Source organism: Carcharhinus amblyrhynchos, chromosome 4, assembly GCF_965287045.1.
Source record: "Carcharhinus amblyrhynchos chromosome 4, sCarAmb.v2.hapA, whole genome shotgun sequence".
Classification (NCBI taxonomy): Eukaryota; Metazoa; Chordata; class Chondrichthyes; order Carcharhiniformes; family Carcharhinidae; genus Carcharhinus; species Carcharhinus amblyrhynchos.
In genome coordinates this window covers 46,068,282-46,093,658 of record NC_137327.1, presented here as the reverse complement: position 1 = coordinate 46,093,658, position 25,377 = coordinate 46,068,282, and the positions used below count along the sequence as shown (strand labels likewise).

The 25,377-nt window shown below is 40.0% G+C and overlaps 2 protein-coding genes across 3 annotated transcripts in view; both read right to left on the bottom strand.

Moving 5' to 3' along the window:
* LOC145342567 (neuritin-like) overlaps positions 1-17,259 on the bottom strand; it is a 38,872-nt gene extending 21,613 nt beyond the window's left edge. The window contains exon 1 of the mRNA XM_080188121.1: positions 17,205-17,259. Within this exon, the coding sequence (XP_080044247.1) occupies positions 17,205-17,259 (55 nt within the window). The remainder of the gene's footprint in view (positions 1-17,204) is intronic.
* Positions 17,260-22,744: 5,485 nt separating this feature from the next.
* Positions 22,745-25,377, bottom strand: part of edc4 (enhancer of mRNA decapping 4) — a 90,146-nt gene continuing 87,513 nt past the window's right edge. For both annotated transcript variants that reach the window (XM_080187079.1, XM_080187080.1), the window contains exon 29: positions 22,745-23,719. In XM_080187079.1, coding sequence (XP_080043205.1) covers positions 23,530-23,719 — 190 coding nt within the window. In that variant the 3' untranslated portion in view covers positions 22,745-23,529. The remainder of the gene's footprint in view (positions 23,720-25,377) is intronic.

The following is a 25,377-nucleotide window of genomic DNA, read 5'->3' as shown; positions in this document are numbered from 1 at the left end:
CCGCACTCCCTCAGCCTTCTCTGCTCTAAAGAAAGCACCCCCAGCCTATCCAGTCCAGGCAGCATCTGGAGAATCTCCCTTGCACCCCCTCCAGTCTAATCACATCCTTCTATAATGGGGAACCAGAACTGCACATAGTGTTCCAGCCGTGGCCTAGTGAGTGTTTTATACATCCCCATCATAACCTCCATGCCTCGATTAATAAGGCAAGTATTCCATATGCCTCCTTAACCACCTTATCTACCTGTCCTGCCATTGTGTATGGAGAAAATACATCAGACTGTTATTGAGACACATTGCAATAACATATAATGAAGCAGGTTAAAATTACACTTTAACATGGACATATCAGTTTCCTTTCAAAAGTAGGACAGATGTAAGTTGGATCTTTAATAATTTATGTAACTTGTGCATGCGTTTTACTGAAATTGAACTAAGCATAAGGCTGAGCAGAAAACAATGCGGTTCTCTTATCTAAACCAATTCTGGTATGCACTTTCATCAACTTACTGTTGGCTGCTTCATTTGATGTTTCTTTTGGAGAGATCACTTTGTAAAAGAAGACAGATATTCTGAAACTCTTACTCCACTCTCTGATCTCATTCTAAATGTAATTTAACTAATCATACTACTCCAAGTTAACGGTAGCAATACACACTCTGCCAAGTTTCAGTTTCGTTCAGTTGATCTGTGTGAATGAAGGCCACAGTGTTTTACATAAACTACTTAAGACCATTAGAAAGCAGAATGTAAGCAGGAAAACCGTCCTGAGCCCAATAAGCCTGCACCCTGCAATTGGCTATTACTTTATAGTATTGCAAACATTTCTCAATTAACAATTGTCTATTATTCTGAAATAGTGCACGACTGTAAGGTATTGACATGTCCATGCAGGACCATAGGTATCTCTCCCCATTAGAGAGAAACAATTGGTTATATGTAGGTTAATAGGCACCACTCTGCAAGCATGGAGCAAGGCGAGGAAGCAGAACTACCACAGCCACTCACGGAGTGGATTGCACCCTGTTGGCATTATTCTACATCAAACTTGAGCCACCTAACCAACCGAGCTAGAGGGAAAACTGTTCAACAGGGACTTGCCAGAGGCCTAAGAACTAGAAGCAGGAGCCTGCTCCACCATTCAATACAATCATGGCTGACCTTATCTCAGCCTCGATTCTACTTTCCTGCTGTTCGCTATAACCTTTCAACCTATTACTAATCAAAAATCTGTTTATCTCCTTAAATTTACTCAATACCCCAGCATCCACCATACTCTAGGGTAGTGAATTCCACAGATTCACAACCATTTGAGAGAAGTAGTTTATTCTCACCTCTGTTTTAGGTCTGCTACCACTTATCCTGAAGCAATGACTTCCGGCGAGGGGTCATCCGGACTCAAAATGTTGGCTCTAATCTCTCTCTACAGATGCTGCTGAGATTTTCCAGCATTTTCAGTTTTTGTACCCCTTGTTCTAGATTGTCCCACAAGAGGAAGCATCAGCTGTACACCTACTTTGTCAATACTTCTTATCATCTTTAATACCTCAATTCGATTTCTCATTCTTCCAAAACTCTAGAAGATATCAGCCTAAACTGGTCAATCTCTCTTCACAAGCCAAATCCCTCAATCCCCTCATCTCTGGAATCAGTCTAGTGAAAGTCCTCTGAAATACCACTACATCCTTTCTCAATTAAGAGGACCAAAACTCTACACACAACTACAGGTATGGCAACACTTCCTTACATTTATACTCTATCCCTTTAGCTACAAATGCCAACACTCCAGTTGATTTCATTATTACTTATTTCCTTGCGCTATAAAATATATATAAATGATTTGGAGGAAAAGTTAACAGGTTTTATTTGTAGGTTTGCTGATGACACAAAGGTTGGTGAAATTGTAGATAGCAACAAGCACCGTCGGAGGATACAGCAGGATATAGATCAGTTGGAGACTTGGGCAGAGAGATGGCAGATGCAGTTTAATCTAGACAATTGTGAGAAAATGCAGTTTGGAAGGTCTAAATATATAGTAAATGGCAGAAACCTTACAGTATTGATAGGCAGAGGGTTCTGGATGTATAGGTACACACGTCACTGAAAATGGCAACGCAGGTGGAAAAGGTAGTCAAGAAGGCATATGGCATACCTGCCTTCATTGGCCAGGTGGCATTGAGCATTGGCTCAATTGGCATTGAGTTTAAAAATTGGCAAGTCATGTTGCAGCTTTATAGAACCTTAGTTAGGTCACACTTGGAATATAATGTTCAATTCTGGTTGTCACAGTACCAGAAGGATGTGGAGGCATTGGAGAGGGTACAGAAAAGATTTACCAGGATGTTGCCTGGTATGGAGGGCATCAGCTATGAGGAGAGGTTGGAGAAATTTGGTTTGTTCTCACTGGAACAACAGAGGTTGAGGGGGGACCAGATAGAAGTCTACAAGATTATGGGGGGCATGGACAGAATGGATAGTCAGAAGCTTTTTCCCAGGGTGGAAGAATCAATTACCAGCAGGTATAGGTTTAAGGTGCAAGCGGAATGGTTTAAAAGAGAGGTACAAGGCAAGTTTTTTTACACAGAGGGTGGTGAGTGCCTGGAACTTGCTGCGGAGGGAGGTTGTGGAAGTAGATACAATAGTTACTTTTAACAGGCATTGGACAAACACATGAATAGGATGGGAGTAGAGGGATATGGTCCCCAAAAGGATGGGGGCTTTAGTTCAGTCAGGCAGCTTGGTTGCTGCAGGCTTGGAAGGCCGAAGAGCCTGTTCCTGTGCTGTAATTTTCTTTCTTCTTTATTATCTGCTGCACTTGCACACCAGTTTTCTACAACTCAGCACGAGGACACCCAGATCCTTCTGCACTGAAGCACGTCAAATTCTCTCTCCATTTAGATATAAGTTGCTTTTCCATTTTTCCAGCCAAAATGGATAACCTCACACTTATCCACATTAAACTCCATCTGCCGCATTTTGTCCCACTCACCTAACTGATCTATATCCATTTGAAAATTCGTATTTTCTCGTTGCAACTTACTATTACACCAATTTTAATGTCATTTGCAAATTTGACTTTGTACCTTCTGTCCCTAGGTCACTGGGCAGCCAGAGGGCACAGTCATTAGTACTGCTGCCTCATGGCACCAGGGACTTGGCTTAGATTCCCAGCTTGGGTCACTGTCTGTGTGGAGTTTGCATGTTTTCCCCGTGTCCACGTAGATTTCCTCCTGGTACTCTGGTTTCCTCCCACAGTCCAAAGATGTGCAGGTTAGGTGGATTGGCCATGCTAAATTGCCCCTTTTTGACAGGGGAACTAGCTCAGGTAAATGCATGAGGTTATGGGGATGGGGTCTGGGTGGGACTATGATCGGTGCAGATTCAATGGATCCAATGCCTTCCTTCTACACTGTAGGATTCTATGATTACTATAGATTGTAAAAGTTGGGGCTAAGGACTGAACCCTGTGGTACCCTACTAGTTACATCATGCCAATTCTAAAAAGATCCATTTATTCTAACTCTCTGCCTCTGTCAGTTAGCCAGTCTTTTATCCAAGTTAAAAATTACCCTTACCTTGTGTATTAACCTGTGTGGCACCTTATCAAACACCTCCCTGAAGTCTTGAAATATATCTACGGAATCCCCATTGTCTTGTTACACCTTCAAAGAACTCTAGCAAATTAATCAAACGTGATTCACCCTCTATAAAACCACCTTGCCTCTGATGGATTGCATTTTGAACTTTCCAAATGTCCTATTGTTACTTCCTTGATTGAGGAGTCTGGGTCTACACTCAATGGAGTTTAGAAGGATGAGGGGGGAATCTAATTGAACTTTATAGAATACTGAGAGGCCTAGATAGAGTGGATGTGAAGAGGATGTTTCCATTAGTGGGAGAGACTAGAACTCGAGGGCACAACCTCAGGGTGAAGGGACGCTCCTTTAAAACTGAGATGAGAAGGAATTTCTTTAGCCAAAGAGTGGTCATGATCACCCATGATCTTATTGAATGGCGGGGCAGGCTCGAGGGGCTAGATGGCCTACTCCTGCTCCTATTTCTTATGTTCTTATGGTGAATCTGTGGAACTCTGTCACTGAGGGCTGTGGAGGCCAGGTCTTTGAGTGTCTTTAAGATAGAAATAGATAAGTTCTTGAAGAATAAGGGAATCAAAGGTTACAGGGAGAGAGCGGGAGAATGGCGATGAGAATCATATCAGCCATGATTGAATGGCGGAGCAGACTCAATGGACCAAATGGCCTAATAACCTAATTCTGCTCCTATATCTTATGGCCTTAATAATGGATTCCAACAATTTCCCAACAAGAGATGTTAAACTGAGCAGCGACAGGTCAGCCATGATCTTATTAAATGGCGGGGCAGGCTCGAAGGGCTAGATGGCCTACTCCTGCTCCTATTTCTTATGTTCTTATGTAAACTAACTAATTTTTTACTTTCCTACTTTCAGCCTCTCTCCTTTTTTGAATAAGGGAGTTACATTAACATTTTTCCAATACACTGGAATTTTAGAATATTATAATCAATGAATCCACTATTTCCACTGCCACTTCCTTTAATACTCCAGAATGCAAGCCATCAGACCCTGGGGACTTGTCTATCTTCAATCCCAATAATTTGTTGAGTACCATTTCCTTATTGATGATGATTGTTGAAAGTTCTTCCCTTTCTGTTTCCTTTTCATTACCTGTCATTATTGGGATGGTACTAGTGTCCTCCACTGTGAAAACGGAGGCAAAATACTGATTTAGTGTCTCAGCCATTTCTGCGTTCCTCACCATTAATTCCCCGGCCTCACCCTCCAACAGACCAACATTCACTTTAATAGATAACTTCCTTTTTATATACTTACAGAAGCTTTTGCTATCTGTTTTTATATTTTGTGCCATTTTTCTTTCACAATTTATCTTTGCTCTTTTTATTACTCTTTTTAACAACCCTTTGTTGATCTTTAAAGGTTTCCCAATTTTCCAGCCTGCCATTGGCTTTTGCAGTATAATATGCCTTGTTTTGTCTTTATGTTGTTTTTAACTTCCTTGCTTAGCCATGGATGTTTTTTTCCCCTTTTACAATCTTTTCTTCTGTCTGGAATATATTTTAGTTGGGAAGAATTGAATATCTCCTTAAACAATTGTCATTGCTCATCCAGTCCACTCAGGCCAAATCTGTCCTCATGGCTATGTAAGTTCCTTCATCTAACTCCAGGATATGAGTGTGGGACTCTAGTTTCTACCCTCAAACTGAATCTTGAACTTTATCATACTATGATCACTCTTCCCTAAAGAATCCTTAACTATGAGGTCATTAATTAATCCCTGTTTATTTGGTTAAGTGCATTGACCCAAACAGGCTCCAGCGTGAGGCGACTAGGGGAATTTCACAGTAACTGCATTGCAGTAAAGGTTCTGTCAGACCCATCAAGTCAGCACCACAAGTAAATTGTTCTCAGAATTCTACATTCAATACATTTCCCCATATTTCCTTAATCTGGGGAAATTATTTCCATACTTCCATTCTAATTTCAAAGAACCCCCCACCAATCTGTAATGGGGAGACTATTTTCTTTTAGGTGGCTAACCAGTGAGACTGAAAGATACATTCATGGCCTTTGCATCAAAATGTTTAAATATCACCGCCTTCAATAGTAGATGGCAATTATCCTTTTTCTGAGGGGAACGGGATTTAAATTAGTCCTGGAAAGCTGAGCATCATTTTTGTAAATTCAGCTTTTTTTTAAACTTTATTTATTAGTGTCACAAGTAGGCTTACATTAAAACTGCAATGAAGTTACTGTGAAAATCCCCTAGTCGCCATACTCTGATACTCTGAAGGAGAATTTAGCATGGTCAACGCACCTAGCCAGCACAGTCTTTCAGACTGTGGGAAGAAACCAGAGCATCCAGAGGAAACCCACAAGGACACAGAGAGAACGTGAAAACTCCACACAGACAGTGACCCAGCTGGGAATCGAACCCAGTCCCTGGTGCTGTGAGGCAGCTGTGCTAACCACTGTGCCACTTCCGAGGGCATGGCAATCTGTAGCATCGATGCTGATGACCATATGATGATGCTTCCAAGCAATGTGTGACTTTGTCACAATGATTCAGGGACAATAATGTATCATTAACTTTCCACTCAGCCTTACAAAGTACCTCAACCCTAAAGATAACCAACAAAGTGACCACTTTTGAAGAAAACCTACACTGGCTCACCAAGGTTATCTGAGTCACATTTTTAAGCCCAGTCAGCGTAAAAAGTATGTTTCCATGGTGATTGCCAATCTGGTGGCACTTCAGCAAATTAACCATTCCTCAGCAGATCACCTAACTGTGGGGACTATACTTCCACACGTGCATTTTCCAACATGGCCATTGAATAGCAAACCTGTGTGATTATCCTCCCCCATCCCCCTGCCCACCCCACTACCCCCAATCCACCCATTAGGTTCTCTGGGAAGTTATTTCATTTTCTCCTTTTTAAGTCATTTTAAACTCATCAGAACAAACATGATTCCCCATCCAGCTTTGGAGGCTGGGCTGAGATTCTCAGCTCTCGTTAGATGCTGCTCTTGCCCACTAGGAGGTGCATGTGAGCAATCCAGGGCCAATGGCACCAGTTTCTCCCCTCTCTTTCACTCCTGGCACAGGGCAGGTGGGGTGTGACCCTGAAGCAAACCTGGTGTCTGCTGTGGTTCTGAGGTGCTGTGCAGCAGTGTCAGTGAGCACTGTAAACTCAGAAATCTCAGCCATTGTCAATCTCTCCGAATCCACTTTGTCACATACATATTTACAGCTACTACTTGTTTGTGCAGAGGTTTTTCATGAAAGAAGACACTACACGTTTTCAAGCACTGGAAAAAAACCGGAATAATAGAATGAAAGGCTGCTTGTTTGCGATTTCCCAGTTGCGTGCTGTGTTATTGAGGGAAGGAGCAGCAGGACTAAACATTGCGTGCAATTGCTGCTGTTTACTTCAATTCCCTAATTACTCAAATGAGTCCCTAGTGAACATAGGCAATTAAGAAAGTGCTTTTCACCACAAACTCAATTCTACACTTGATAATCCGTTATGTGTACAAAGGAAGATTTCTTGAACGTTGGCCGTGTTCCTGCAGATTGTAACTCTTATTAAATCAGAATATTAATTTAGTTCTGTTTTGAGGTGACAATGAAAAGGTTACTGTCTTAAATGTGACGGCTGCAAGCAGTTTTACAGTGAACCTGGACAACTGGGATGCCAAGTAGCACAGTGGTTAAAACTGCTGCCTCACAGCGCCAGGGATCTGGGTTAGATTCATGGCTTGGGTCACTGTCTGTGTGGAGTTTGCACATTCTCCCCGTGTCTGCATGGGTTTCCTCAGGGTACTCCTGTTTTCTCCCACAGTTCAAAAGACATGCTGGCTAGGTGCATTAGCCATGCTAAAATGTACCTAAACAGGTGCCAGAGTGTGGCGACTAAAGAATTTTCATAGTAACTTCAATATAAGCCTACTTGTGACACTAATAAATAAACTTTAAACTGACTTACATTTACACACTCCTAGTTCAAGTTTCAGAAATGATGAACTCCAATCCCAAAAAAATAAGTTAGGGTGTTTGAAATAGCAACTCATCTTCAAAGAATGCAGTTGTGGCACAGGTAGAAATTTCCACAGGGCAAGAAGTCACTATAACAGTACTTGCCATAAATACGACCAGTCTATTTTTGGAATTTCACAAAGCTTTGCTGCATAAGAACTTTTGTGGTTCTATGGGGATGCGCTGCAGTACACTGAGGTTAGACAGTGAATGGTGTCAGATGGCACAGATGTTGAAAGAGATCTAGGTTGGCATTCATTCACTGAATCGGGTGGTTGTATAGTATTTACAATGAAGTGATTTATTTTGCTACTTCAAAAGCACATAACCATTGGACCATGAGTTACTACTTAACATTTATTGTACACACATATTTCCTCCAGGGACATGTTACTGTTTTTCTACCCATTTTCTCTCAATTGTTGATATGTTTCAGGTCATATGGATAAGATCAGGGTCAACTGTATTACCCCTTTATCGTCAAATGGTGTGACACCATTCACTGTCTAACCTCACAGAACTGGAGCACATCCCCATAGAACTTTGCTTAAGATAGTAATTTATGGAGAGACAAAGCAAAATTTGAAGAGAACATGTTAAAGCGTTGTTTGCATTTGATAAAAGTTAAAGTTTAAAGTTAAAGTTTATTTATTAGTCACAGGTAAGATTACATTAACACTGCAATGAAGTTGCTGTGAAATTCCCCTAATGCAGCAAGGTTCAGGATTCTCAAATACATTCAAAGACACAACAATTTCCCATTAGAAACATAGAAATTAAGCATTTATCAAGACCACCATGAAGATAGGAATTGTCTGAGGTTTTCCCTTGCTTTCAGGGACTACCTGAGTGCACGTCGTGCAGTCTGACAGGCCACATGTAAAGTGAAATCAATGTTACCATAAATGAACAATCAGCTGAAGCTGCAGATACCAAAGGCATGAGTTTTACTGATTTAAAAATGATTCATACGTGGTGAAATAGACTGAAAATTCAACCAGAAAATTTGAGAGGGAGGACAAACCTGAACTAGGAAAGTAACTCTGTAATTTTGCCCTGGGAGAGTGTGACATAAAAATAGGGCTATAATGTAACAGCCTGTATTTTCTCCAAGTCCCCAGAATGGCCCAATATCAGCAGGATTATCAATGGAGTTGTTTGGCCTTCATGGACAGGATTCTGGGGCCCATCATGGCCTTTAGTTTGGAGCTCAGACTTGAATAATTTAAGAAGCTCCAAAGGAGAAACAGTTTCTCGGTTTATTTTTAAACAGCCTTTCTTTTAGAAATATCATCAGCTCTGTGACAGGGATTTATTTACACCCTAGTGACAGACTTACACAGGACTGTTTCAGCAATCATTCAATCAGGTGCCCATGTGAGGAACTTTGACAATAATGTGCAGGTCAGGTGAATTGGCCATGCTAAATTGTCCTTTAGTGTCTCAAGGCTGTTGGTTAGGACGATTAGTGGGGTAAATGTGTGGGTTTACAGAGATAGGGTCTGGGTGGAAGCTCTGTCGGAGAGACGGTGTAAACACAAAAGGCTGAATGACCTCCTTCTGCACTGTAGAAATTCTATGAAAAATGGTTTGTTCTTGACATGAGGCTGACAGCTGTTGATCCACCAGAAGGAACTCTTCAGTTGTAGGCAATAAAATAAAACAAGATTTACTCCAATTCATAAATCAAAAGAAAAAACTTTAATAAAGAAATTTCATTACTACAACACTTGAGGCCTTACCCTGGGCCATTCCAAGCTCCCACAAATCCCAGCAGCTTCTTATTCATACTGAATCAGCTGGTCAACTGATCACATTATTTTGTCATTGGTTACATAGTTTACTGGATCAGCTGACCCTTACAGTATGTCATCATTGGTCACACTACAACAGATCCAATGTTATCATTGGTTACATTCTAACATCAGCCTCCTTGTGGCATTCAGTGCTGGGTCTACATGGGCTGCAATCCTCCATCCAACTTTCCCTTTTTGCCACTAATCCATCTCACAGTCTGGTCCCATATGGTGTATATAGGCTGGTGAGAGCTAGTGCCAATTCTGCACCATGAAAGACAATTGAACACAACTTATATGCCACAATCTAACTTGAATTGGGATTTTATGGTCCTAAAAAAGGATATTGAATCAATCTTCCTCCCTGGGATCCTAGAGGACTGTGTTAGGCTAAAATTGATCAGAACTCTGAGAACAAGTATGAATCAACAATTGGGATAAGCGTACCTTATATTTTCTAAGCAATTCCTACTTATGGCTTGGGACGCCAGTCAGTGCTTTTCAGGTGAGCACCAATAGAATCTCATAAAATGTCCTAGAGCCTTCAGCTCATTGCCAGTAACAAACTAACTGAAAACCCCTGATTCACAACTTATGACTTATTTGAATAACAGGTTAACAATTCGTAAACATTGTGGTGCTTGTAAAATATTTATTTGGGCCTGGCCGTTTCTTATCTCATCCCTTCCAGCAATGAAGATGTTTCTGAAGTGATCCAAATGTCCTGTAAATGAGGTTAAACTCTCAAATTCCCAATGGTAAGCCACATATACTGAGCATGCTCATTGGAGAATCGGGACTAAATGTGTACAGCGTTGTCTTGAAAACCAGTCTGACTGCATGCGAGAATTATTCATTGTCTCCATTTGTGAGATGGTTCTTGGTCAGCCACTGAATGCCTCAGTGAGTCACTTCAGACTAATTAACTCAATTTTCTTGGTGAGTAGTTAAAAAACCTTTTGAAGAACATTTGAAGTGTTGTACTGCTGAATTGGCGGGTGGGTGGGGAATGGTGCTGTGATAGTGTCCCTGCCTCTGAGCCAGAAACTCCAGGTTCAAATCTCATCCCAGGGCTTAATGACCAAGTGCATTCATAACGTGGCCAGACAGGTGAAGTCTGCCAACCTGTAAATCCTTCCAATCATGCCAGTGGCTGGCGGTAAGAGCAGGAGAGACTCCTGGTCAGACACGCTTGATGTGGATTGGTGCCCCTAAAGTTATAAGCACCTGGTGACAATCTAGCAACCTGTACAGAAATAACTAGCTATGGAAATGGATGAAAGTCTGCCTTAGTGCACCACTTGGTGCAGGATTGCAATTGGACTGTTGAGGAGAAAACACATAAGCCAATTTGTACGTAGCAAGATCCCACAAACAACCCTAAATGATCTGTCTCAATGGTGGCTCTTGACCCCAGGAGAACTTGCACTTCATGTGAAGCTGTGGAATATTTTACATCCACATGAGAAGATAAACAGAGTCTCAGATTTACATCTTAATCGAAAACCAATATCTCCAAACAGTGCAGCACTTCCGGTAGGACTGCACTGAAATGTCAGTTTAGATTACGTGTTGAGGTTTTGCAGTGTGGTGAAAATACTATCAATGAGTTAAGGCTGACTGACACCTCAGGAAAAACAGGAGAAATTTCACTTTTGTGGATTAAAAAACCTTTTTTTCTTCTACTTCACTGGCTAATCCCATTCCCATTAAATCTTTGCTGGAAATCCTTGCACAGATGTTCTCTTCTTGACTGGTACACCCTTTCCTTTTCCTTTCAGCTTTCAAATAAACATCAAAGTTGACAAAATAAAGATCTCAAGAATTCAAATGTTCACTCAATGGTTTTTAATTGAGTTTGATTAGTCCTGCACCATGTTATGATCCTGTTAGAGACCGTTAACATATAAATGGAAATTCAAACACCCTGAAATTATGAAATGAAATTATGCCACAGGATTTCACATTTTTAAAAACAAATGAATTTTACCATGGAAGAAGCAGGTAAAGAAAACACTACTAAATAAACACTGTCTTAGATAAATACATTTACTTCACATCAAAAAGCACAATAAAATACAATCATCCATGTGGACTCTCTCCCCTCTCCAGAAAGTCTTTGGTTACTTATCAGGTTCTCGAAGATTCATTCACTTTTCCTGAGGCCAACTCAAAAGAATGCCTCAGCCCTCAGAAGTTCACTTTGATTTCTCCTCAGTGTTCCAGCTATTCTCCAAAGTAAGAAAATGTAATGGGAAACCTTCCATTCGCTTTTGCCTAAATGATCCTCCAATTTCTCTTCAAAACCTCACAAATGTGGATTACTCACTCAAATTTAAGCTTCATTGCATTTTTGCTTGGTACCACACCACTCCAGAAATACCCCTGATTTTCTAGTTAACCCTTTTGTTTCTTGTCTCCAACTGTTTTTCAGCTCCAAGCAGACGCTTTCTTCCTCTACCTGATAAGCACAAGTTTTGATGAACACCCATCAACCCTGGGTGATTTTAGCTCCAGTTCCAAAGGCCTTCTGGGAAAATCCCACAAGCAACTTCCCAGAATTCCAACCAAGGCTCCACCCTAAATTACCCATCCACGTGGCAATACAGCAGGTCAAGATGTTTGATAGATTTTTGGATTAATTAACTTTTTACTTCAAAAATCAAACCTTTTGACTCTCAGGTGCACCTGAACAATTTAAGCTTCTAATGGAGTTAGAGTGATTCTCTTTGGACTTGCTGTCTGCAATTCTCCAGCTGAATCAAGACTATTTGCTTTTATAGCTTTCACCCTCTTAATTCTGGCTTTGTAAGTACAAAGGATCCCTTTGAACTTCAATTATTTGAGGCATTCTAGCAATTTCTAAAATCCAGTACTTTAATTATCTTACCTGTACAAATTTAATCTTCCCAAAGCTAAAAATTACCTCTAAACCATGCACTCAATGATCATAACAACTAATAAATGGAATCAGTGAGTCAAGGCTGACACCTCATGAAAAACAGAAGCAATTTCATTTTCTTTCATGATTTAAATAAAGTTTTTTTCTTCTATTTCACTGGCTAGTCCCAATCCCATTTAATCTTTGCTGGAAATCCTTGCACAGAGTGTTCTCTTCTTCCTGGTACACCCAGAAATTATGACAATTATGAAAACTAATTACAACATAAGATTTCATATTACTCCAACAATGACATTCAGTAGTAAGCACTGGTTACCAGTGTGATGTTGCTTGTGTTTTTACTGCTGTCCTTTGGTTGTTCCTGATGAGTTTAAGTTACCACTGCAAATCTGAATTTAGCTGAAGACTGAGGAGTCTGGTGGCAGAGAGGCAGCTTTGGCAGTCAGACTAAGATTATAGTTGACTGCCAAATGCCTCTGCATTAGCCAGGAGCTTCCTAGGCTTATCTTCATGCTCATAATACTTTGGATTAGGAAATCTCATAATTTATTCAGTGTTATTTCAGGCAGGAGCCTGTCTAATATTCTTCAGCTTTTCATGAGCTTGGCAGTGATATAGAGGGACACAGCAGTTTAGGTTTCTGTTTCAAATCAGAAATGTCTTTTGTACAAGGAAAAAGATGAAGAAACTGCAATTGTCCAGCATGTCCTGCAACATCCAAGACTAGACCGCACTCAAGTAAGTGCTTTTGAATTGTAAGTGCTTTTGTAATGTAAGAAAACACAGCACAGTCCACATCCAGCAATGAGATAAATCACTAGCTCTGTTGCTTTAGTTACTTTGGTGGGGAATGAATTTTGGCCAGGGAATGGAGGAAAACACCTTTGGTCTTCTTCAAATACTGCCGTGGGATCTTTCAAATCTATCTGAAATGATCAAAGCAAACCAAAGCTGGGCATCTCATCCAAAAGATTGTACTTTCAACACTGCAGCACCCTTTCAGTATTGCACTACTATCCGATGCTGGACTTGAACCTATCATCTTGCTGAGAGATGGAAGTGTGATCACTGAATCAAGACTGACACTTAATGGTGTTTAAACATCTGTTCCTTTTTAACTTACTTGTATGCATTAATATCATCTCTAAGAAATGGTTTGGCATGTTTCAATACATAATAGGGGTACATTGGGAACCATAAAAACTGCCCACTGGGTTCAGGATATCCACTTGGATAATTGCTCTCGCCCTTGAGTATCTACGGGAGCTGGGGAAGGGCACATTGGGGATGGATGTTTTGCATATTATGTATGACAACAAGGTACAGTGAGAGATATTAGCAACAAACAACAAGTTCATTCACAGAATGCCTTTAATTTCGGAAATACCCCAATGTGCTCCACAGAGATATGAGAAGGAACAGAGGCTGAGCCAAGGGAGGAGTTATGAGGTGGAGTAACCAAAATCCCCAGTCAAGAAGTGGATTTTCAGGAGAGTCTTAAAAGCAGCGAGAAAATGTAGGGGGGACACCAACAGTTTAAGGCCAGATGTATGGCAAATGCTGAGGTTGCAAACAGTCCTGTTCAGCCTGGGAAGGTAGCTGCAGTGGCAGATAATGTCACGGTTGCAGATACAAAGTTATAGGTTTGGGACTAAAAACAATGACCTGTCTTCCCAATACCTAACTGGAGTAAGTCATCATTTAACTAATGCTAGATGTTGGATAAGCAACCTGAGGCAGCAGCTCAGCTCTGAGATACCCTTATGTTTAAAGTGATTTGATTTATTATTGTCACATATGGGGATACTGTAAAAGGTATTGCTTCTTGCATACTACACAAAGCATACTGTTCATAGAGCACATAGGGGAAAAGGAAAGGACAGGGCGCAGAATATAGTGTTACAGTCATAGAAAAATCAACTTCATATAAAGTAGGTCCATTCAGAAGTCTGATGGCAGCAGCGAAGATCTGTTGGTATGCGATCTTAGACTTTTGTAACTTTTTCCTGACAGAAGAAGGTAGAAGAGAGTATGCCTGGGGTGCAATAAGTAGACACACTGCAATGTCTGCCTAATGTGAGGAAGCTACAGATTGACTTGAACTACAAAACAACACAAACTAACAGGAGATCCATATGTGTGTGTGACAGGACCAGTTTTACAGCTAGTAATATGGTAGAGTTGTGAAATTGGGGTGAAGTATGATCAATAGACAGTTTGGAAAAAAAATAGGAAATCCAATACCTGAGAACTAATCGATTTCCATACAGCCACCAAATCCAATAGCCTGGAATTCTATTGTAACCTTAATACCATTCCTGAAAACAGTGCTGCGGAGGCTGGCATTTTATTGATTCTCAGCTTTAGTGCACCGTTGGAAGTATTTTCTTATATTTGTACTAGGCTGTAAGGATGGAAAAAGGACAAAGCAGGTCTTTGCAATGAATTTGGGAGAGTCAATATTCTTTTATATGCATTATGATGTATTGAAAATGCTATTAGAGCAGCTTTTCAAACAAACCAATCATTGAAGCACGTTGAAATAAGAGTCTTTTTCCTACTCGAAAATTAAACTGCAAGATATTCCCATCCTTCAATGTCCTCTAAAACAATCTACCATGGAACTCTTTTTGTAGTTAATTTTATTTCTCCCAACTCCTTCTACTGTAGTAATGAGGAAAATCAGAGGGCAGCTTCTATTTTAGTCCATTTGTCATAATGAGACTCCAATGCCAACTTCTTTCCTCTCTTACAGTCCCTCAAAGACCTTCAAAGACTCTCAAACACAACGTACAATTCACAGGAAGCATCTCTGCAACTTTCAACTACAGTTCTCCATCAATCATTTTAAATTCTGCTAAATGCTATCAGGCTTCATTCAAACCTTTACGATCAAGACAATCATTCAGGAATCTGTGGTGCTGATATATACACAGGGCATATTCAGACATAGGTTGGGGGCAGGAATAAAACACAATTGGCACCGTGACAGGAAAAAGATCATTTACAAGTAAACTGTACAGACATTGGCTGCAATTAACTAATGATTATAAATTTGTTTAATACACAAGCACAGTGGCACAGTGGTTAGCACTGCTGCCTCACAGTGCCAGGGACCCGGTTTGATTCTCAGCTTGGGTTACTATGTTACTGTCTGTGTGGAGTTTCATGTTCTCCCCATGTCTGCATGGGTTTCCTCCGGATGCCCCGGTTTCCTCCCACAGTTGGAAAGACGTTCTGTTTAAGTGCATTCTCCCTCTGTGTACCCAAACAGGCACTAGGGGGTTTTCACAGTAACTTCACTGCAGTGTTAATGTAAGCTAATTGTGACACTAATAAATCAACTTACACTTAAAAAGACAAGAAATTTGAAGACGAGAGGATGTTGCTCCATACAGCCACCTAGTGACTAGAACTTTCAATGCATTGTGATGGTTATCAAAGCAAAATTGGATGGGAAATATTGATATGCCAGTTTACAATGTAAATATTGACTGAAAAATGTTATCAACATTAAAACAGTAACAAAGGTTGAAGCAGGGTATTTGCTGAGCAAGATTATTTTAATAACATTTAGGTGACTAGGAATTTTAATCAGAATTGCATATACTTCTGCCAAATTATTTCAATGAGAAGGATAATTGATATTACATTAAGAATCCAAGCAGGTGTCCGTGGTGGTTGGGTAATAGGACCACTTACCGTCAGGGTGGTGAGTTCAGTTATTGCTATCTTCAATTGCCAGTTTTAATATTGCAAGTTCTCGCCTGTGGTATTCAGACCAATGATTAAAGGAGGCACTTGCAGCCCAACATTGTGGCTTTATTGTGGTCAAAGACTCCTTGCTGTCGGTACTTCTATCAAACTCAGCACCAGAGAAATATCTGTGAATTGAAAGTTTCGGAGCTGCCGAACAAGATGTGATGCTGAAACCACGCGAGGCAATGGGACTGAGCATACTAACCTATTGAGATGCAAAGTACTTACGTACTGAATCCTAAGTGAGTGGAGTTATCTTGTGAATGATGCCAGTGCAAGAACACCCGAGTGCTTGGTCAGGCTATCAGTGAATGAGTGTTCAGCACCATGGAGAGCTCCCTTAAACAAAGGTGACTGAGTTGACACCAATACGATGTACTAACCATTTCATTAATATTGTGTAAAATATTGTCAGTCCCTTGTGCATTTGTAGATCCAGCCAATTATTTGGCAAGACTTTATTTCCAAATGCGGGATCCACACAACAAATGGATCAGCCTTTGATCTGGCGCTTTCAGCTGACTCTCCCAGTTTGAGTGTCTTTATGTTTATACTATAGACAGCCGAAAGAGATCAGCTAGCTTGAAACATTAGCTTAAAGTTTCAAATTTCAGCACGCTCTCTACTTACGAGTAACTCTTTCTGGCCGGTAAAGAAAATGAATCGTTTTTGGTGACAAACGCGTTTCAGGCCTCAGGGCATTTTAAAAATAGTGGTTAGTTTTTCACTCCGAGGGGTTTTGATGCCATCAGGGTTTAAACCTTTAAAGACGCTTCAAAGAGCTTCGCCAAGACATCGAGGAATTTGTATAGAGGGGACACAAAGTAAACCTCAACAGCAAACCACCCGAAATGTTCAGTTGAGCATTAGACCCTGATACCATCCAAGGTTTCTGAGCCCCCGATAGTTTCTCAGATCCGCAGCAAATCTGGACATTACCACCTCTGAAATGACCTATTGAATGTAGCAAAGGTACACCTCCTAACACACAATCTTATCCTTCTCACCTTTAACAATATTCAACACAAAATCGGTTAATTTCAATTCTTAACACTTCTTTTCCGATCGGTCCCAGTTTAAATGTCCCAGTGAGGATTTGGTAACTTATTTCACGAAATTAACACCTTTAAAGTTAACATTTCTCTGACTTACCCAGCTGAAGAACTATAGACAGCAACAAATACACCGATCTGAGGCGGGAACCCATTGCTGCAGCCGCAGATTTATCCTTTAGGAGCGAACTTGCTGGGAGGTAAATGTCACGTTAAATAAAAAAAAAGCTGCCAGGAGCTGTGATTGGAAGAGAGATCAGTTCAGAACCACGCCTCTCAATAGCAGGCTGTCCAGGGAACGGACCTTTCACGTTATATTACTGCGGCTGGCGGATTAAAATCTCATTTCCGAATTATTTCAGGCTAACATTGTGAAATCCGCCCTGTTGAGGGATTTAGTACCACTCGCCTGGGTCACTGTGTAGCTCAGGACTGTGTTTGTGGATCTTGTAGTCAAGCTGCTGGTTCCCTGGGACGTAATCATTGTACAGACACACAAAGTAGCCCTGGAAGCTGTCTGCTTCTCCCAGTTAGCTCCACTGGGGCGATGCTGCCCCTTATAATTCTTCAATGTCAATAATCATTCTAGTTTTTTTTATATAAAAGATACTGCTTACTTTCACCCGGTGGCTGACCTTGGGCGGGAGGCGATCTGGTTTCGAGTTAGAGGGTGCAGAAATCAGCTGGAAGCACCATTCAAACCACCTCCAAGGGGAGGTAGGGTGGGGAAGCTAAGCTGGTAGTGTCCACTGCTCTCTCCTACACAGCCCCTAACCTTGACAATTTGCCACCAAAAGCCACACGGCTGCAAACTGGTTGGTTAGATATTTATTTAATCACTTCATTTTTGGTCCGCATTTCCTAAACGTGATCTATTAATTTAAAATCCCCATCTTTGTGGGCGCTGCGTGGTTCTTTGAACAATTTGCATTTCTTTAATCTGGTAGCCCATTGGTGTTGAGGGAGTGGGATACAGTAAAGTCCCGAGGCTCTAGAGCAGTTTTTTTTGAGTTGTTTCCTCTTGGCTTGCTCACACAATCAATTTGCAGAAACTTCAGTATCAGAAAAGTAGTTAAGTGCATGCTCACTACTGTATACAGCTCTCCAGTCTGAAAACACAGACTCTCATCTTTGTGTCTTTAAACCTTTAATAGCCTCACTGATCCTAAACCACGTTGCTACTAATCCCATGGGTTTTAATTTTTCTAATAAATCTTATGTGGGACTTTGAAATATTTTAAGACCCTTTATACATAATATCAACTGTACCACCCGCACCAACCCTCTCCATTATTAACGTGAACAAATATTTCAAATGTCAAGAGAAAAAAAACTCAGCAAATCCTTATTGGTGTGGAATTCTCAATTTTCTGTTAATTCCACACCAACAAGGATTTGCTGAGTGTTTTTTCCTATCGACATTTGAAATATTTGTTCATATCAAATAATGGAGGGGGTTGGTGCAGGTGGTGCAGTTGATGTTATGTATAAAGGCTCTTAAAATATTTCAGAAAGTCCCACATAAGATTTAATTAGAAAAATTAAAACCCATGGGATTAGTAGCAACGTGGTTTAGGATCAATGAGGCTATTAAAGGTTTAAAGACACAAAGGTGAGAGTCTGTGTTTTCAGACTGGGGAGATGTATACAGTAGTGTTCCCAGTAGGTGGGATTAGGATGGCTGTTTTCTGATACAATCAAAACTTGCACAAGACAAAATTCAAATATGAACAATGAGGACAATATTAACAGACCTCAGGAAGACAAGCTGATTAAAATGGGCAAACACATGGCAGATGGAAGAAATTCCTGGAACTCTTCCAAAGAGCACTCAGAGTGTACCTACACCACATGGACTGCAGCAGGGTTCAACAGGTACACCACCACCTTCTCAAGGCCAATTAAGGATGGGCAACAAACACCCACATGCCATAACAGAATAAAAAAATGAAATTAGTAAGTGTTAGGTGATACACTAGTTGACAAAGAATGGAGAGTGGCAACGTGATTTGAATGGTACAGGAACAGAAACAACAGTGGATTTATGCACAAATCTTTAAGGGCAACAGGACAAATTGAAAAAACTTTAAAAAGCATCTGGGATCCTCAGTTTTAAGTGATACAAAAGCAAGGAAGTTGTGTAAAGCCTTCATAAAACACTGGTTAAGCTCAGCTATAGTGAACAGTCACCTTCTCTACTGAACCAGTCTCTGATTCTAACTGATGTGCAACAATAGATAACCGAGCAAGTGTTGTGTAATCTTTGGGAAAGAATAATTCCAATAATGCTTGTTTTAAACAAATGAGTTGCATTGTTATAATCAGAATGCACTTAATTTATCATGGGAAGATTAAAGACTATTACTTTAATGAAAGCAGCCACCTTAGATAAACTGACTGCTACAAACCATTAGACATTATATACCCACTATTTATGAATATTACTGGACAGTAATGCAATTAATACCTTTGGGCAAACATAAACTAATAGAACAAAAGCTCAAGTGGTTTATCATGTCATCTGAACCATTCAACTGGATTTTATTGCTATGGAAATTAAGAAAAGTCACCCACAATCACCCATTTATCATAAAATTGTAGCACAGGAGGTCATTCGTTGTGCCTGTGCTGTCTTCACACTGGTATTACCTATCCGATTTCATTGCTTTATACACTAAAATAGTTCCCAGATAATTCCCTCAAATAGGTAATGATTGACATGGCTTCTCATCATTTCCCTAAAATGCATGCTACCACCTTGTTACTGATTCAGTGAAATATTCCTTCACTTTTCACAAGATCAACACATCTACTTCTGCTATTAGTTCTATTCAAATCTATTTCATTTTATCCACCATAGCACCTTAACACACGTTGCTTTACTTCTTGCATACTTAAAACTGTCTCGTATCACATTCATCAAAACTCAATAAATGCAATTGTGTCTTTGTCTCGTGAACTAACCGTCACTCACCTGATGAAGCAGCAGCACTCCAAAAGCTCATGATTCTAAATAAACCTATTGGACTTTAACCTGGTGTTGTACGACTTCTTACAATAAAAAACTGTCTTGGTAAATACCCTGGAAATACAATGGGTTTGGGTTTCATACCATTTTCACAGATGTAAAGAGAAATCTCTGCACATTGCTGCACTTCTGTATTGCAAAATGTTTCTTAATGCTCAAACCATTTTCAACTTTGGTGCACACTATGGTGTGGAATTAAAGTTGGATATCCCTTCTGATTGAACTCACTGTAAAACAGACTGAAACATTGCTGTGATTCATTAGTGAAGACGCAACAGGTCTTTGAAGCACAGGCACGAAGTCATTTGAAAAGGTCCACTGAGAAAATATGGTGAGATTAACTATAAAACCTAAATTGGTAGGTAACTTAACAGCTTGCCAGATGTTTGATACCACTGTCACAGCAGCATTAAATTACCTACTCTGCTCTCATTTTCTCTGCACATTTGCTCAGAGAGCCAGAGGTGTAACATATTTAAAAGTACAAAATCAATTTCTATAACATTGCAGCAGAAAAAAAATCAGATTAACCCCAAATGAACATCGAGTTCACACAGAATCACCAGTCAGACACAAAACTTAATCTAGGGGTGAAGTGCATTTGGAGCAAGTATCTATATGCCAACATTCTTTGTACTGGCTGATCTGCTGCAGAACACCATCTGGCATTTGTTCCCAAATGACATCCACGCTACCATTTCTTTTGATCACATCAGCAACATATGTAAATAAGGGAAATGAAATACTGTAACAAATCTCTTGAGACAGCTCTAGGACTCTTTGATCATCTCTGCATTATCTTCCCAGAAAGAACTCAATTACATTGCATTGTTGTTTAATAAAGATTTGTGCCATATTTTTCCTTCCTCTACAATCTGCAGGCTTTTAAATTACCTATCCATTGTTTCACAGGCTTTCTACTCAACTGTGGAAGTGTCTTTTTACACAGATAAACCTCTTGTCTCTATTATATAGAAACTAAAGAAAGAACAACAAAGAACAAAAAAATTACAGAATAGGATCAGGCCCTTCAGTCCTCCAAGCCTGCATCGACCATGCTGCCCAACTGAACTAAAACCCCCTACCCTTCTGGGGACATATCCCTCTATTCCCGTCCTATTCATGTACTTGTCAAGACATCTCTAAAAGTTACTACCGTATCTGCTTCCACTACCTCCCCCAGCAATCCAGCACCCACCACTCTGTAAAAAATCTGCCTTGTACATCTCCGTTAAACTTTACTCCTGGCACCTTAAACCTATGTCCCCTAGTAATTGACTCGTCCACCCTGGGAAGAAGCTTCTGCCTATCCATTCTGTCCTTGCATCTCAATCTTGTAGACATCTCTCAGGTCTCCCCTCAACCTCTGTCACTCCAGTGAGAACAAATCAATGCTTTCACTTTTGTGTTGTTTAGATATAAAACTAACACTGGAGTTCATGGTACTATCTGTACCACCCTCTGTGATGCTGGTGTTAGACTGAGTGCCAATTTATGTTTATATTATTGAATAATTTTTGTTTGAAGTTCAATTTTAAAATAAGAACTTATTCCCCCCATGTTGTATTGGATTTTTTTATATCCTGAAATTTGTAAGAAAAATTCACAAAGATAGGGTATTGACATATTAAATTGTGACAGAAAATCCAATATCCTGAATAGTCACAGGTGACTATAGGCTGCTCTCTCCTTTGAAGGGGAGAACTGACTGGTGGTGATGCCAACAGAACACGTTCAATTCCTGTACCAGTTGGGGTCATTCATGAAGGCCTGCATTCTCAGCCTTGCCTCTGGCCTGAGGCATGATGATCCTCAAGTTAAATCACCACCAGTCACCTCTCCCCCTTTAAGGGCAGAGCAGCTTTTGGTCATCCGGAACATTATTTTATATCCTGAATACAGGATTGCTGAGATTAGAAAATTCAGGGAATCAAGAACAATTCCAAAATTTAGCTACAAAACACAAGGGGGAAATTAATTCCAGCACATTAATTGTCAACAATCACACCAATGAACTTTGCGGCAGGTTAACCGCCAGAAGTATGAAAACGTTAGTGCCAAAGGGTATTAACAATTAGCAAGATATCTTCAGATTGCAGCAACTGAAGGCAGAAAAAAATTCTTGTTCAACAGCTGCAATTTCACGTGCATTATTCATTGATCTGAGGAGGTCAGGTTAGAAATTGTAGATTGCATTAGTGAGGTTAGTAATACTGTTGGGAACTGAAAGTGGACTATTCAGGACATATGAAGGTTTTAAACGTAATACAACACTGTGCAAATGGTTAAATCAATTAAGCAATATAATTAAACTGACTGCTTAAATAACTATTATGCTGATTTTCAAATCACCCTTGTACAATTTCTAACATATCCACAAGTTTTATTGGAAATAATGCATTTATTTTTAACATTACAGTTCTAAAATTGTGACTACAGAACAGTTTTCCCAAACTTTTGAACCATCATAAAAACACAACAAAAATAGTTACAAAAGTGTCATATACAAGACAGTAGTTTACCTGACAAATGGATCAGTAAAAACAAATCTGGAAACAATGTTAAAATAAGTGTAAATTGATGCTAATGATTTAAGAATAAACCAATCCAGATAATTTCCAAAGTCTTTATTGAATATTTTCGAAACATTATCCAAAACAGGGACTTTCCATATTAAAGGTAAAAAGTAAGCAAAATGTAAAATTACAACAAAATCGGAAATGGTGAAAAACGTTATGCAATAAACAAACTTGACAGCTTTGATTTTTTTTCTTTTTTCTTCCCCCCCCCAAACTAACATGATAGAAACAAACTGCTCTGTGAAATTTCACAAAGTAACAGTCCAACACTAATTTGAATTCTGAAAAAATATTTTTGGATGTTCACTTAGTTTCTGACAGTTATATTCAGCTCTAGAGCTTTGAGGTTAGAATTTCCAAATGAGAGGCTGTTTAATGCCTGCAGGAATCCAACAAGGACAAGGGAGAACTTGAGCATATCCTTCAACTGAGTTATTTAACTTTGATGTATTTATGTTAGCATGCAGATCTCAATTTGTTGCAGAGTTATTTAGCCTCAGCTGCTTCACAAGTGTAACCATGAGAGAGGAAGAGATTTATTTTAAATATGTACATGGGTTACTTTTAACCTGAGGAACATACAAGTCGATACTCATACAAAATGGGCTAATCAGATTGGGGAAAGTTGAAAAAGAACATGTATGAAGCAGCTCATAATGTCAGGTTACTGCTCTAACCTGTGGCTCCAAACGTAGTTTTATTACCACAGATGAGGGACACACAAGCCCTAGAGTTTGATTTTAAAAAAGATTAATTCGTAAGATATAATAACACAATCCTTTCAGATCGTGGAAATGCCATCAGCCACAGTGTACAGTTTAACTCAATGGAGTCACCACTCCTTGAAGCATCATCATAAGTCGCCGAGCTCTTTTACTCACATTACTGTGAGGTTCTGCCTGGTTGAACTGGTACAGTTTCTGTCTGACTTGATTCAATACAGAGCCCATGTGATCCCGAGCAACTGGGTCTGTGTGATCGAGATTCATGACTGCATCCTCCAAGTAACTGAAATGAAGTTGGAGGTTGATTACTGTATGGTTAACACAGAAACATGACTATACCTTTTCATAATATTCTTCATAAACAGAAAATGCTGGCAAAATTCAACAACAATCTGCAATTGAAAAATGACAGAAAGAGTTTGTATTCATATATTGCTTTTCATATCTTTAGGAAATCCAAAAGTGCTTCACAACCAAGTGGGGACACGTAGAAAAACAAGTATCCAGCACACAATAAAGTCCTATAAACAGTGAATGAGTGGATAACCAGATAATCTGTATTGAGTGCTACTGAGTGAATGAAAACATTGGGTAAGACAACAGGAGAGCTCTTTGCTCATCTTCAAATAACATCTGAGCAATGTGGGTTCTTGTCTTAGTTTAATACCTTATTTGACAGATGGTAGCCTTGACAATGCACTTCACTTGAGTGCCAGCATAGATCGTGTACTGATTGTGTCTTGAAGTGGGTTACCACAATAGGTGATGTCTTTTATTGAAGCACACAGCTCTGACGAAGGATCCCACTTTTTTGTTCCTTTGCAGAATGTAAATACGAAATAAAATGCATCCAAGAATATTCAGAAAAGTGAAGGTGGAAACTGCAAAGGCATTTGATAGAATCCCTACAGTGCAGAAGGAGGCCATTTGGCCCATGGAGTCTGCACTGACTACAATCCCACCCAGGCCCTATTCCTGTAACCCCACATATTTACCCTGTTAATCTCCCTCACACTAGGGGCAATTTAGCATGGCCAATCCACCCAACCCGCACATCTTTGGACTGTGGGACGAAACCATAGCATCTGGAGGAAACCCACACAAACATGGGGAGAACATGCAAACTCCACACAGTGACCTGAGGTCAGAATTGAACCCAGGTCCCTGGCGCTGTGAGGCAGCCATGCTAACCACTGTATCGCCCCAAATACTTGACAAATATCCTTAGACTCAAGGGTGGTACCGAGGACTGGATAATTGTAAATGTTGTACCCCTTTTCAGAAAAGAGTGCAAAGGTAAATCCAGCATTCACAAGTCAGTCAGTTTAATTCAAAGCTGGGCAACATTCTGGAAATGATAATTTAGGACAAAATTAACAGTCACTTGGGCAAATGTAGATTAATTAAGGAAAGCCAGAATGGATTTGTTAAGGACAAATGGTATTGAGTAACTTTCTCTTGATGAGCTAATAAAAAGGGTGGATGAGAGTAATGCTGCTATTGTGGTGTAGGTGGACTTGCAAAAGGTATTTAATGAAGTGCCACACAACAGACTTGTGAGCAAAGTTATAACTCATGGAATGAAAGGGACAGTACCAACATGGATATGAAATGAAGATTAGCAACAGAAAACATGTAGTAGTGATTAACAGTTGCTTTTTGGACTGAAGGAAGGTTTGTAAGGGAGTTTCCGAGAGGTCAGTATGAGAGTCTCTGCTCTTCCTCTTATATATATTAACAACCGAGACCTTGGAGTACAGGGCACAAGTTCAAAATTTGCAGACAATAAAAGTATTGTGAACTGGAAGGAGAATACTGCAGATGAAGAACTTCAAAGGACATAAGTCGGTGCAATGAGCAGATAAGTAGCAGATGAAATAATATGCAAAAAAAAGTTAAGTAAATCATTTTGGTAGGAGGAACATGGAGAGACAATAATAG